General features: G+C 43.5%; 2 protein-coding genes across 2 annotated transcripts; both read left to right on the top strand.

The window, feature by feature from the left end:
• The first annotated feature begins 1,403 nt into the window (after positions 1–1,403).
• Positions 1,404–6,520, top strand: LOC115558300 (hyaluronan and proteoglycan link protein 3). The gene is made up of 6 exons (XM_030376281.1): positions 1,404–1,778; positions 2,423–2,609; positions 2,756–2,975; positions 3,493–3,638; positions 4,836–5,138; positions 5,616–6,520. The coding sequence occupies exons 2-6, from the start codon at positions 2,486–2,488 to the stop codon at positions 5,903–5,905; spliced, it is 1,083 nt and encodes a 360-aa protein (XP_030232141.1). The 5' UTR covers positions 1,404–1,778; positions 2,423–2,485; the 3' UTR covers positions 5,906–6,520.
• Positions 6,521–9,656: 3,136 nt separating this feature from the next.
• Positions 9,657–12,008, top strand: mibp2 (muscle-specific beta 1 integrin binding protein 2). The gene is made up of 8 exons (XM_030376280.1): positions 9,657–9,923; positions 10,270–10,360; positions 10,612–10,660; positions 10,834–11,026; positions 11,121–11,192; positions 11,273–11,379; positions 11,539–11,627; positions 11,719–12,008. Exons 1-8 carry the CDS (start codon positions 9,898–9,900, stop codon positions 11,725–11,727), a joined length of 636 nt encoding a protein of 211 aa, XP_030232140.1. The 5' UTR covers positions 9,657–9,897; the 3' UTR covers positions 11,728–12,008.
• The last annotated feature ends 2,908 nt before the right edge of the window (positions 12,009–14,916 follow it).

The raw sequence follows: 14,916 nt of genomic DNA, 5'->3' as shown, positions 1-14,916 counted from the left end.
TCACTGACTTACCTCCATCTCGTCAGCTCCTGACAAAGTGCACTAGGTGTCAAAGGTCACGGGTCACACCCAATGCATCCCTGCCAACACCCCCACCCAATTAACTTTCCAGTACCTTTCAGGAGGCCCTATGCCCAGTGGGATGATGGTGTCCCTATGATGCATGTGTTTTAAAGATGATGTGGTGACCCCCCCCTCCCATAGTGACCTCCAGGGTTTATTATTTGTAGAAGGGGTGTGAAGGGGATTCTCTCAAGGCCCCATAAAAGCATTCGCATTGAATGAAGTTTGTCATGATGAAAGGGTTTACTTTGTCCTTCATGAATCAACTATTTGCATCACAGTCTGTCTGTGGGTGGCATTACAAAGGGGAAGCCTTTTGCTCTCTCTCTTTAACAAGTTATGGTGATACCCGGGGGCCATTATCAAATCTCAATGACCTTAATGATTGATTCAGCACCTCTCCGTGCTCTTTGAGTCCATCATGGAGAGCATGAAGAACTCTGAAACAGCTCTTCTGACGTCTGCATTCTCCATGCAGGACCACTGGGCCACGTCCTGCTGCTTAGAGGAGTAATGACTTCCTGTTAGCCACCCCATCTCCCTGCTAGGAGACTAGTTCTGGTATGTAGGCCCCTGGCTATAGCTTTCATGTTTAAGAAACGAAGACAGCCCTTCTCCAACACATCTGTCCACACTTGTTGCATGTGTGTGTGTCTGTGTGCACGTGGGTGTGTGTTTTTCTGTTTAATATATGGTTGCATGTTTTGCATACTTTTGTGTTTGCCATAACTTGTGGATTGCAGTAAAAATACAGTGCTGATCAAAACATTTGAAAGAAATTGCAGTACTAGCTGGGACGATCAGGGGACAAACATCTGCTTTGGAGTTCATGCACGCCGGCGCGCACCCCCACACGCACACACACACACAGACAAACAAACACACACACAAACAAACGGCAATCAACAGCTATCAACAGCTGGGAATAAAAATCGGTGGTGTTGTGGTAAATATTGTGAAACTGAAAAGATCTGTAGATATAATCTGTTGGAGTCATACCAGGAAATATTTTGTGCAGATAATTGTGGGGGGCTGAAAAGTAGTTGTTGGATCACGTTTTTCTTTTTAAAAGAAACTACTTGTGTATCTAAGTCTAAACAAGCAACTAGTTACTGTCGTCCAACCGAACTCAAACAACAAGTAGGCCTAGCAGAGAACAAATAAAAACACTTAATATTTTTTTATGAGATGTTTTTAAATTGTATTAAGAAGAATTTTGTCTACGTCCTTTAGAACTGAACTCTGGTTGTTATTAAGAGTGTCTTTAGCGAGCGTAATTGCCCAGGGGTTCCATTGGGTGCCAGGGTTAGGGGGGGTCATAAACATATGGGCCTCATTTATGGGCTGCAGCACTTTGAGACTGTTACTGTGGTTTAGGCCTATAGTAATACTATTGACTTGACTAGACTTAAATAACCGAGTTTCTTTCCTCACCAACATTTGGATTTATATTTACTAAATATTATATACTTTATATTTATATTTTCTTAACACGTGTTTTCCAATGTTTTTACCTCACCAAGGGAGATAATTACTTACCCCTACCCTTGCGTCATCTCTTGACTTGCGAGGCTTTCGGCTTGTCAGTTTGTTCTGCTGATTTCTGGCGTGTAGTCCTACATCTCATTGGCTTCGTCCTTTGCGTAATTTTTTTCCGTTCAACCATTACCTGAAGCCTTCATAAATTATTCGAAAGAGTTGGATCGATAATAGCGGTAAGACATTTTTTTAATAACAGCCTTGTTGTGTGCATGAGCATGTTATTTTCCCTAGGTCCCTCAATTGTCGTTGATTTAGAACATTTGATTTAAAACAACCTTCATACTTCATATATAGTACAGCGATTCCTTCTTAGGTTGTTTAGATGAACGTGTTCTAGCAAGCTTTTCTAAACATACGATATCTAGTGAAAAAATGCAAAAGGCAAAGATCATCATACATTAAAAACTAACAACCTGAAACAGGATCTCAGATCAGGTAGAAGTGCGGACCTGTGATCAGAAAAAAGAGTGGGGGAAGTTAAAACAGTTTGGCATTTCCGAACGTTGACAGTTAATTTGTTCATAAACATATATTTTGCTTTACAGTTTTTTTGAAAACACAATCTGAAAAATAAATATTAAGATGCTTGAAAACCTCTCAATCACCTAGAATGGACCAAAAGTCAGTGCAATGCACAGTAATATAACGCTGCCATCTGCTGGTACTTTTTGTGGCACTACACGATGAATGCTAATTGAGTCACAATAGAATAGTGTATTGTGTCACGCTTTATAAATCTATATATTAACCAAAGTCGACGATGGTCTCTGTTGCTCCTTTTTTATTATTTGGAAAAATAACCTTATTTTTGCCACAGACCCAAGGATTGTAACAGGGCACCCAAGGAAACACTTTTGAGAATAATTCCAAAGCCTTCAGAATGCATGGGCATTACACTGGTCTCCAGCTGATCATCGGACATCTATTTCTCTCATGCTTGGCTGAATCTGGTCCCAGTGACTACTTCTACCAAGACTTCCTTAATGGAAATGGCCATGGAGAAGGTTTGCACTCATTCCTGCAATAACAAACCAAACGATGGTTGCAAGCACAAATCTCCAAATGCACAAGTATCCATATTAGTTCATAGTTCTTTAAACACTTTCTCTGCAACCCGACGCCGTACATTTTGCCTCCTTTGTTCCAATAGTCAGTAGTGTGAAGCTGTACGTGGTCACCAGTCAGCAGGCTGTGCTTCCCGTGCGCGGGGGAAATGCCACCCTGCCGTGCAGGTTCTGGTATGACCCTGAGCTCCGCGGCCCACGGAGGGTCCGGGTGAAGTGGTCCTGGCTCCCCGCCGGCGGGGGCCGGGAGGAGGAAGACGTGCTGGTGGCCATCGGGCCGCGCAGCCGGAGCTTCGGACGCTTCAGGTTATTCGTTGATTTATGTTCTCTATTGGAGAGGGGTTCTCTATTGTTGGTTGTATGTAAATGGGGATTTCAACTTCCTCAATCCCGGAAAGACGATAACAAAAAAGTTCCAAATTTGTGATAACAGAATGCAGGGAAAAGTTTACCGTTGCTATTTCGATCTGTTGAACACGTGCGACGGGCCCTGGGGGAAAAAAACTATTACCACCAGGTGTGAGTGTGATTAGCCGTTACAAGCCGTTTTGATAATCTGCCTCTTCTGACATCACAAGTGGGCGTGTCCTCCTAGATTTTTGCTGGATAGATCCGTCCACCAAGTGGACTGTAGAAAACGTTACTCAACTATTGGTCATACATCTAGGTGGGCACGCCCCCTTGTGATGTCAGATGAGGCAGATTTTCAAAAACGGCTTGCATTGGTAATCACACTCTGGCGGTATAATATGTCGCCGTTAAACAACACTACAGTCTACCTTTGTGTCTGAGCGGTGGTTCCGTCCCTCTGTCCGTCCCCCAGGGGCAGGGTCCACCTCAGACAGGACTTCCCGGGGGACGCCACCCTGGTGATCGGCGGGCTCCACCTGAACGAGTCGGGCCGCTACCGCTGCGAGGTGGTGGACGGACTGGAGGACAGGAGCGCTGCAGTGGATGTGGAACTGAGAGGTGGGGCCAGCCCTGGGGCGTTCACGCTCCTGGGCTCAAACTACTAGTACACACTGAATGTAATGTCCCTCAGCAACGGCCATTGAAGCTTGCTATTCCCAGGTGGTGGATGGTATGGTGTTTTCTACAACGGCCATCTTAGAGGATGGAAGGATCAACAACTCCTTTCCCTTACCACTAGACTGCGTCAGCAGCTTGAACAATGGATACATCTTCTGGTCTGAGTGGCCCTCAATGTTTCTTTCATCCTTCAAAGGCAGTGCACTCATCTCAACGTTAACAAATTTGTGCCAATGATACAGAACTTTGAGAACAAATACAAAAAAAGAATACTCACGCCGAGTTGCACAGTAATACATATGGGAGCTACGTTTAGAATACTTATTTTGACCATTAAATCAATGTTTTACATTAGATAAGCCTGTGTAACACCACAGTCTGTGGGTATTACGAGTTTCTGGCACAACAGCGCCCCCCTCTGCCCCCAGTAGCATATGAACCAAATCACACTCATCAGTTTACAATTCTAGAAACCGCTTCAGTCTCAGAGACAGTATGGACCCTGATGATGATCATTACCACTCATGGTGTTTTCATCAGATACATTTGTCTTAGTAATGATTATAGTGTTTAAAATCGGACAGCTGTAATTATTGTATAAAACGTATTGTGACAAACCCCTGCACCCCTTTTGGTCATAGCTGTATCTACAAGGGCAGGGCAAGGTATCAGTATCCTAATGACTGATTTGACTACACCTGATTGATTCTATATACGATACGATGGGATACGATACAACTCTATTTGTCAGTTTGTGCTGAAATTATTTTTGCATCCCCGGTCAGCTAATTTAAGGAACAGAGGACATTTACATACATATAAGACATATAGCATCAATAGACAAACATGTAGACACACATGTGAGATATAAAGCATAGACAAACAGGAAAGTCTCACACTATATGTGATACATGAGTCTCACGTAGTCTCTAACATCTAAAATCCCATATCCCTGCATTTAAACATTATTACCCCTAGATGTTTGTTTCACCTTATTTTGTACTATTTAAATAAATGACCTTGTTGATTTAAAATGTATCTCAGTTAGTTGACTCCCGTTATTATGCGATGGTGTACGAGTCCAGCGTTACAGTATCCAATGTCCCCCTTGATAACCACACGTTCTGTCCCTTCCAGGTGTGGTGTTCCCCTATCAGCCGCCTCGCGGACGCTACCAACTCAACTACCAGGGGGCCCGCCAGGTCTGTGAGGAGCAGGACTCCACCCTGGCCACCTTTGACCAGCTCCTCCAGTCCTGGAAGGACGGGCTCAGCTGGTGCAACGCGGGCTGGCTGGCGGACGGGACGGTCCAGTACCCCATCACCCGGCCCAGGGTGCCCTGCGGAGGCCAGCGCCTGGCCCCGGGGGTCCGCAACTACGGCCGGCGGCACCTCCACAAACACCACTACGACGTCTTCTGCTTCTCCTCCTCCCTCCGCGGTGAGATGGTTTGGGATCAAGTCACTTCCAGGGGCCCAAGTCACTTCCAGGCGCTCAAGTCACTTCCAGGGTCTCAAGTCACTTCCAAATTTTTGCTGTGAAGGGCAATCAAAGTATCGGTGATGACAAAACATTTGTTGTAAGACCCTTTGTTGCGCCTAAGTACTTGGTTTAATAGGAACCAAGCATGCTCACAGAAGCAATGGGTGCACATGGTTCTTCTAGGGAACACAGTTTGACGTTGCACAGAGACTTTAACAGTGATGGACACGCGACTGTATTCCGCCACTGTTACAGTCTTGTCGACGACGGACAACAAAAGGACTCCTGTGTGTGTGTGTGTGTGTGTGTGTGTGTGTGTGTGTGTGTGTGTGTGTGTGTGTGTGTGTGTGTGTGTGTGTGTGTGTGTGTGTGTTTGTGTGTGTGTGTGTGTGTGTGTGTGTGTCTAATCTAATCGTGCGCCTTGTGGTTCCTCAGGGGACGTGTACTACCTCACGCACCCAGACAAGCTGAACCTGACAGCGGGCCAGGAGGCGTGCAATGAGGACGGGGCCCAGATCGCCACGGTGGGCCAGCTCTACGCCGCCTGGAAGTTCACCGGGCTGGACCGCTGCGACGCCGGCTGGCTGTCGGATGGCAGCCTCCGCTATCCCATAATAACGCCCCGGAACAACTGCGGTTCCTCTGAGCCCGGAGTGAGAAGCTTCGGATTTCCCCCACCGCAACACAAGCACGGCGTTTACTGCTTCAAGTCCGCTGCCGATTAAACACAACGTTGAAAGGAGCGCTCCACTCCGGTGGCGGATACGTCACAGCGGATTCACAGTGCACTCCCACCTATTGATATCCAGAATAGACGAGAATCTCCTGCCAGAACATACAATTCAAAGTCAAAGTCAGCTTAATTATCAATTCCAAAATTATGCCAGACAAATAGAGGAATCGAAATTGTGTTTGTCTCTGACCCACGGTGCAATAAGGAGAAAATCAGGCATTGAGGAGGATACCTCAGATAGAGTCAAGCATATCAGAAAACCTGTAATCCTTACACATTCACTGTATGTGTCACAGTATACTGTTTGTGTGACAGTACATTAATGTACACAGCATCATCAGCCCAATGAGGTTTTTTTTTAATTCAGAGAAAGTTTTACATTATCTTTACCTTGTTTTTCATCCTTCCAACTCCAATGTACTCCAACCCATAATAATCCATCTATTGTTGGATGGATTTTATTCTGATAAAGGATTGGAATGGATTTACCAACAGGGCACAAACAAATATATTGCATTTTAGATGCTTTTCAGCCAGAAGGTGGCAGTATAGTTCCAATTAGTTTCCCAATGACAGCAATCTTGGCACATTCTGTCCTGCTTGACTTCTCTGTTGCCCCTTTCACACCGCCGCAAAATCGGGGCCGGTTCCGGGCCAGTTCGGAGCTAGGGCCAGGGCTTTGGTTTCACACCGCCAAAGAACCGGCTCCGGCCCCTAAAAACCGGTTCAACTCTGGCCCCACTTTAGAGCTGGGCTAGAACTAGAACCGCTTTTACGCCGGGGGCAGGGGGCGGAGTTATCCGTACCTTCATAAACAGGAAGACCAACGAAGACCGGCATTTTTTAAAACACCGAAGTAAACAATGGACGTGAATCCGTGTATGGTTCTTTTTTTTTTTCTGATTTTGTTTTAAATCGGAATATTCAAAGAACGAACCATACACGGATTGAATCGAAGACGAAATTGTTGTTGTTGTGTTTGAAACTGGCGCGAGGGTTCTTCTGCGCGCATTGTGTGGTGGTTCAACGCGTCAACGCGCCAACGCAGCTAGATGAGTCCATGTCCATGCAAGTGAACGGAGCGTTCCCTCTTCGTCATAACTATCAAACCAAACATCCTTCACATTCACCGAGCGAACATTATGAAAGTAAAATGCACATTTCTCGCTAAAAATGTTTCCATAAACGCATTTGATGGCGTAACTATGTTACTATTTCCACCCAGAATAAAGAAAGATGTCGGCCTTATGCTTCTGTCCAAGCTCACTAGCCGAGACGTTTGCAGTGACGTCATGACGTTGCTCACGCCGGCTCCATGGCTGGCTCTGGCCGGTGTGAAACCAACCGGTTCTTAACTGGGGTAAGGCTGGAACCAGTTTGGAACTGGCCCTAGCACCAGCCCGGAACTGGCTCTCGGTTCTTTTTGGTGTGAAAGCGGCATGTCTGGATCGTAGACTGAATATGAGTCTGGATGAATAGATGATGGCATTACAGTCATCTCACTATACTGCATTTATTGTACTTTGTTGCACTAAAGCAATGGTAGAAGTTATGCTAACATTATGAAAACAAGAAACAAAACCAAAGTATGTAATTTAACACTCTGCAGCAATGCGACACTTAATGTCACATGCAACATTTGACACACATGCTGCACATATGTTGGAATTCTCTGTCGGCTGCTCATACACAGCAATAAATAAACAACTAAATGTTATAAGAGAATACCTTGACAACAAATGTTAACTACGTTTTTTCTTTCTTTATGTGAAAGGCACTGGAAAAAAACATGTTAACTGGTGTGTGTGTGTGTGTGTGTGTGTGTGTGTGTGTGTGTGTGTGTGTGTGTGTGTGTGTGTGTGTGTGTGTGTGTGTGTGTGTGTGTGTGTGTGTGTGTGTGTGTGAGGCTAACATACAGTTGGCCTTTATGGTAGGTCTGATAAACTTCAACAGCAGTTGTCAGTAGCTAAAGATTCCTCCCAAAAGTGAGGCGACTGATCAAAATCATCAATTAAAATGTACACTACTATTAACTGTTTGTAAATTCCACGTCGTCGATTCCTTCCTGACTGCATCTGTTTTGTCCAGCAAAAGGAACAGTTCACTTGGGTCTGGCTGTTAAAACGATTGCTTACGACAGCATTTTTTTCTGAGCGGCGGTAGAAATAGTAAACATGCAGTGTCACAATCATGCCCCTAGCCAGCTATGAGGTCACCGAGGTCCGGACCTCGATCGTTTCCTTAAAGCTAAAATAAAATGTGCAACATAAAATCACCGGGTGAGAACTTCTCCTTAATTCAGTTTAGAATTGTTACTTGTGTCTGCTGTGTGGGACATCTGGTGGTGCGTGCGAAAGCATGGTGTTATCTGGACGTTTAGTCCTTAATCAAAAGATAATAATAGCCAAATAGTGAGTGCTATTCTCATTGATCAAAATAATTAGAATAACATGAAGAAGAAGTTGTATTTATTAGTATTAATAATAATAAATGTTAGTTGTTTATAATTATTATTATATTATACTTATTACCATTACCATTCATTACTTAAAAAACATGCTGTAAAATTCAACACTAAGTCCAACAAATCTGTTTTTCTTAGCCGCTAACCCCAAAAAAGGTGTGTGTGTGTGTGTGTGTGTGTGTGTGTGTGTGTGTGTGTGTGTGTGTGTGTGTGTGTGTGTGTGTGTGTGTGTGTGTGTGTGTGTGTGTGTGTGTGTGTGTGTGTGCGCCTTTTAGCTCGTGCTTTATTAGGCTATCTGGGAGGACTATAGTTGAATAATACTCTCAGGTAGCTTTTGTGTCCCTTTGATGCATGACCAATAGGTTTGTACATCTCATCGTGCAGTGATTAAGAGAAAACATTTTCCTCCCGGAGCAGTCATAGGGTAATGACCCAATGCAGCGTCCAGGGTATGCTTAATGAATCATTTGTGAAAAAATAAAATAAACTGTACTCTCAGAAAGTAACACGGGGGTTGAGTGGAAAGTGATTCAACAAAACTGACGTGGAAAAAGGACATCTTCTAATGTTGAAAAAAATAGGTGACGTGGTAAGATAAACACCTTTATCCTCGGGCAAGAACTATGCAATGAATCCTGCCACAAATAGATGCATCCTCCTAACCATCGCCGAGGTTATGGAGGGAGGAGTAAAGTGCAGCCTACGTGATATTTTGGAATAACCTCGGTAAAACCGCATTGCATTGGTTTTGTACAGCTTTATACAAAATAGTGCTGTCTAATATCATTTGGATGACACCCCTCAGGTTGGATGCTGATCTTGAAATAAAAGCAATACTTTATCTTTTATAGGCATCATACACACATTCTTTATACTGAAGAGGAACGGGCTACTACAGAGAACATATATGAAAAGGGGGAACTATGAACTTGAATATCAAATTCCTTTGAATTTGTATTTATAAAAATAGAATAGGCTGTGCAATAATAAACTCAATAGATTCAAAGTGTCTGTTAATCATACTATGAAGCTCTCTACCCTACGTTTAGAATAAAGTAAAGCTGGGGGGTAGGGCCAAAATGTTTGGAAAAGACAGCAACAGAAACATCTGCTTCAAATAAACAATGTTACCAATTATGTGTGGGTTTTTTATAGGTGAAAGAAATGTGTCTTATTATGCATCCGTGCTGCTTGGTGAAAGACGGGGTGGGCACTGAAAATAAGCCTCACTGATTGGCTTCTCGGGTTTGTTTCCGTAGTCAAGAAGTGAATATATAGCCAATCGTTGCACACTGTTGGGTATGTGTAGCAGGAAGGCAAACTCAAAGCTCTCTCTCGGTGGAAGACGGCAACGAAGTGACATCTCACTGCTTTCACCAAACTGTACAATGGAGGAATTAAGTAGTTGACGTTTCCTGTAACCTTCTCTTTTAAGCTTTCTTCCGTCTGATCACTGCGTCCACGAACTTCAGTTCATCGGTCCTGTTTTCCGCGTTTTTCGGTCCTTTCACGATCCAAAAATGAAGATCATAATCGGCATTGGCGGGTAAGTCCGATGAATGAGATGACATGGAAGGCCATAGCACGTGGAACACGCCCGCAGATCGCCCTTCGCGTGGCCACATTTACCGTATTACCATTTGAAGATGTGTCTATATACTACACCAAAAGTGTTGTTTGTATGCATTCCTTCTTGCCACCTGGAAATCAAACTCTATATTTGGGGGTCTGAGTAAACCGGAAATCACATCCATGTTCGGAATATTGTAAATCAGACTAGCTATAGGGCATATGGGCGGGCTGACTTGAGGCCGACCATTGTCAGCAAATGCATTGTGGTTCGTTGGGTTAAAGTGTTTAATAACCATGTATATTTACAATTGCTTTTAAAGGGTTACCAACGGAGGTAAAACCACCCTCACCAACAAATTAATCAAGAACCTCCCAAACTGCTGCGTTGTACACCAGGATGACTTCTTCAAGGTGAGTTTCGCATGTCTTTTGGTTTTCGAGTACGAATGCTTTTCAGACGGTAGAAGTAAGAGTTAGTTCTTGTCTAGGTTTGCTGTACGAATTGTCTTATTCTTGCCTAATGTACCATTGATGTTGTTGCGTTCAAATATATACATTGGTATATGCCAAGCGCCTCTTGTTTGAGTAGAGCCCTCCTCCATATGTCAGATTGTAGTTCTAGTAGAATGTACCTGGGTACATCATATCCATGTATGTTTCAGCCCCAAGATCAGATTGAAGTTGGTGAAGATGGCTTTAAGCAGTACGATGGTAAGCCTGGGTCTTTATGGAAGGGTTTTGTGTGTTGGCCAAACGCTGCACATTTCATAAACACAAGTCTGTTTTGCCTCTGTAACTTACACCTTGTGTTCCTTGTTTGTTTCCCCCCCCCCCTGTCTCCTCTCTCGCCACCCTCTTTGCTCCAATGGCTCGCTATAACATAGTACTTGCTTCTCTGGACATGGACGCCATGATGTGCACCATCTACGCATGGCTTGACAACCCAGTGAAGTTTGAGAAGTCTCACGGAATCAACAACCGCCTTGACACGGAGATACTGAAGGAGTCTGACCAAAAGGATGAGGTGGAGGAAACTCACATCCTCATCGTGGAGGGCTTTCTGCTTTACACCCATGGGTGAGTACTATGAGGCAATATCTGGTGGGCAACTGGTCTCTTGCAGCGATGGCTTTGGGGGGCGTCTGTCTGACCGACTTTGTTCTATCTGCAGACCTTTGATCGACGTACTGAACCAACGCTATTTTATTACCATTCCATACGAAGAATGCAAGAAGAGGAGGAGGTGAGTGTCCTAAGAGTGTTTGTAAGCGGGTGTAGTTAATATTTGTTTGTTTTGGTGGCTAATCGGTCTTGTCTGGTCAGCTCAAGGAACTATTCGTGGCCGGATCCACCAGGCCTTTTCGACGGCCACGTCTGGCCCATGTACGTCAAACACAAGAACATAATGGAGGAGACCGGAGTTGATGTCGGTAAGTGTTTGAGTGTGGCCATCCCAATACAAGGTGTACCTCCCTTCGGATTTGATTATCCACATGCTTATCGTTTGACCAAACCAAATGCATTCTCTAGTTAGTACACATCTAAATTGTATTCTCTGTTGTTAAATCGTATCTATATTCTCTTTACAGTGCAGCTAGATGGCAGAAGATCCAAGGAGCAACTGTACAACTTTGTGTACGGAGACATTCTGAACATCCAGAACAAGCAAGAAACAAAGGTGCAGACGTGTTTATTGTTCTATGTGTTGTGTTCTATTGCCGTGCGCTTTTATGTTTGACACTTACAGATTATTTCTGTCCTCTGTGCAGGTCATGTGATCGGCCAAGAAGGTCATCCGGTCAGCCTGCGGCACCACCAACTGCTCTGCCTAACTTTTTCTACCCTGTGGCTCATTTTAGCTGACAATTGGGACTTTTCTAAACATAACTTATTTACCTGATAGAATGAAATGCTGGCATGTTTATTTTATTTTTTACCTAACAACAATATTTATTTTGTTTTTTTAACATCGGCTACATTCAGAAGTTTATACAGAAAGGTTCTGAGGATGCTTGCACTTGGTTATTCACTTCAATAAATGACCCGTTCTGTAAAAATGTGTCCTTGGGCCTGACTTTGCGACTCCACATTAGCTCTTGTGCCTGTTTGCTTTTTAAACGACTATAACCCCCTAGGGAGTCTGCTCTATTCCCATGCTTAAAAATTACCTTGTTTTCTCTGTGCATATAAGCTTCACCCTTTACCACCGACCTTAATAGTTACTTCAAATGAGGTGGTATCAGACAACATTTACAACATTTACAATCAGCTACTAGGTGGCAGTTGATTTCGGTGATACAGAGGCGAGATCAGTGTAATAAACTCAGCCGACTGATTACATGACCCTTGATTCCAAGTGCAGTTACAACAAGTACATTTGTAACAAGTGAGTCTAATTGTAAACTGGAAGTAAATAATTTGGCCATCTAAAGCTAATGGGTTTGGACTGTCAATGAATGCCCATATAAAACGAGACCAGTTCGATATTGTGTTGAGCAACACTGGATTAATAAGGAAATTAAAACGATTGTGAATTCATAAAATGTAGAATGGGGTTAGTAATGCTAAAGATAACTAATGCACAATCTGTGTGAACGTGCATATGCAAGCACTTTTCTTCAACTGGAAATAAAGGCTGAGCTAGGAAATCTGTAAATATTGTTAACATTGAGGTGTGACTCAACTAAAGAGGTCAAAATGCCAGTGCCCTGGTGCTATTTAACATGACAACACTTCCCCTGGAAGTCGGGATTCACTACGGAACAAAGAGTGACCACCGCCTGCTTGTTTAAGACTTCTTGCATTCAGGTCCCTACTTCAGTTCTCTTAAGGGGTGATTACCATAAACTTGCAGTTTAAGAGTAGAATTCACCCTCAGTAAGATCATTGTAAATAAAAGGTTTATTCCAGTTCCATTATATTTCTCAAGACACTGACTTTATCTACGCTCCATAACTTCAAATACAAAGTATCAAGTATGCATATATATATGTATTTTTTTTCTAAACTACTGAGAACCTTGTACATTTCCCTATGAGCAACGTTAACCATGACTGTCACGAACACCTGGTGTGTCTGAAATTCACTTGGGACAAAGGAGCTCTTGTGAAGCGTCACGCTTGTATCCAGGATAACCACCACACCAGTGACTCACGGACTCGCACACATTACCGCGGCTAGTGTTCATAGTGTCCAGACCACGGTCACACTCACACTCCACCGAACTCTCCTCCACTTCACGACCACAAGAAAACTTCTAACATCCTACAAACAGGGTTACCACCCTGCCTTGCAGCAGCTTATCTTTCTCGGACAGAGAACCACGTACCCATGTCACTCATTAGCAAATGATAATTGGAGGCCTCATGGCATCATGGCACCCATTTATATGGAGCTAGAACACGTGTGTGTGTGTGTGTGTGTGTGTGTGTGTGTGTGTGTGTGTGTGTGTGTGTGTGTGTGTGTGTGTGTGTGTGTGTGTGTGTGTGTGCGCGCGCTCGTGTGTGTGAGAGAGAGTTCTTGCTTGTGTGTGTGTGTGTGTGTGTGTGTGTGTGTGTGTGTGTGTGTGTGTGTGTGTGTGTGTGTGTGCGCTCGTGTGTGTGAGAGTGAGAGTTCTTGCTTGTGTGTGAGTGTGTGTGTGTGTGTGTGTGTGTGTGTGTGTGTGTGTGTGTGTGTGTGTGTGTGTGTGTGTGTGTGTGAGTGATTGCGTATGCGCGAGTGTGTGTGTGTCTGTGTGTGCGTACGGGTGTGCTTGCTTCTGGTGTGTGTGTCTCTTGGTGTGTCTTTGTATATGCTTGTGTATGCATGCGTGTGTGTGTGTGTGTGTGTGTGTGTGTGTGTGTGTGTGTGTGTGTGTGTGTGTGTGTGTGTGTGTGTGCGTGTGTGTCTGTGTTCCTAAAGTGTTGTTTAATCTTTAATTTTTTTATTTATTGATACTAATTCCAAGTATTTTAAGTCTCTTGCATTAAAAAAAAGGATTTGATTAGAGTCATAGTTTGGGTTTTGCATACCCTCTACCATGGGGATGTACAGTCATGTGTCTCACAAAAAAACACCTGTTGTGCAAGTGACCTGGGAAGAATAGAGGCCCATTAAGCTCACCATGTGATGAGCCCTAACTTCACTAAGGGTTCTTTGACATCATCATACGCCTTAAATTGATCATTGAAGTCATACAATTTAGAGTTTAAACTACGTAGTATTCTGTATCGAACCGGCCATATCCAGTCTATTTGGGCATGGAGGTGGGAGATAAGTGCTTATACAACTGTACTGTACTTTCTTGTGTACATTTGTCAACACCCTCCCCCCTCCCCAGCCTCTGTGCTTTATCGATTGAGATCAGCATGTGAAAACACACTTTTGTATTTGTTTGTACAATGAAATAAATATAACTGGATGCCTTTTTTGGGTTCATTTTCATCCCCAAGCAGATTTATAATTTAACATAATTTGGATTGCTATTGATTACTTTGTAGCCTACTTTATTACACACATTCACACCCATGTGCATACACAAACACCCCCACACATTCAAAAACAATATAAAGTGGTGCACGATTCCTGCTCAAAGTTTGGAAATTTGATATGAAGCTGTAAAATGATTTGCTGAAAATAATTAACAAGCCTATATGGTAATCCATATTGCCAAAGAATAGAGATGGGCAGTGTTGGATGGATATGGGACAGACTGGGCACCAATTTTATGCTGTGTTTTTTTGCACTGTCTAAAACTCAAAAGGTACATAAAACCATAGATAATTAATCTTCCCTTGCTTACATACAATGCAGAAGCAAAGGCTAAGCTTGGTTTCTTAAATAAGTAAACAATGTCTAGATTTGTCCTCATGACCCATAGATGGCTATGTGGAAGCTAAGAAGCAGCTTATCTTTGATGGCTGCAGCCGTCGAATTTAAAGTGAACCTTGTAGAAAGCTGGTGATAGATGCTGTTTACCGTTTTCACAA

This window comes from Gadus morhua, chromosome 14 (assembly GCF_902167405.1).
Source record: "Gadus morhua chromosome 14, gadMor3.0, whole genome shotgun sequence".
Lineage (NCBI taxonomy): Eukaryota > Metazoa > Chordata > Actinopteri > Gadiformes > Gadidae > Gadus > Gadus morhua.
This window is presented reverse-complemented; position numbering and strand designations above follow the sequence as displayed.

What these genes read in the sequence shown, in the direction of transcription:
- LOC115558300 (XM_030376281.1), top strand. Translation starts at nt 2,486, where the DNA reads ATGCATGGGCATTACACTGGTCTCCAGCTGATCATCGGACATCTATTT. An exon ending in TGGAAATGGCCATGGAGAAG is followed by an intron (nt 2,610 to 2,755) that starts GTTTGCACTCAT and finishes TTGTTCCAATAG; the next exon opens with TCAGTAGTGTGAAGCTGTAC. An exon ending in CGGAGCTTCGGACGCTTCAG is followed by an intron (nt 2,976 to 3,492) that starts GTTATTCGTTGA and finishes TCCGTCCCCCAG; the next exon opens with GGGCAGGGTCCACCTCAGAC.
- mibp2 (XM_030376280.1), top strand. Translation starts at nt 9,898, where the DNA reads ATGAAGATCATAATCGGCATTGGCGG. An exon ending in TGGCTTTAAGCAGTACGATG is followed by an intron (nt 10,661 to 10,833) that starts GTAAGCCTGGGT and finishes GCTATAACATAG; the next exon opens with TACTTGCTTCTCTGGACATG. An exon ending in GAATGCAAGAAGAGGAGGAG is followed by an intron (nt 11,193 to 11,272) that starts GTGAGTGTCCTA and finishes TTGTCTGGTCAG; the next exon opens with CTCAAGGAACTATTCGTGGC.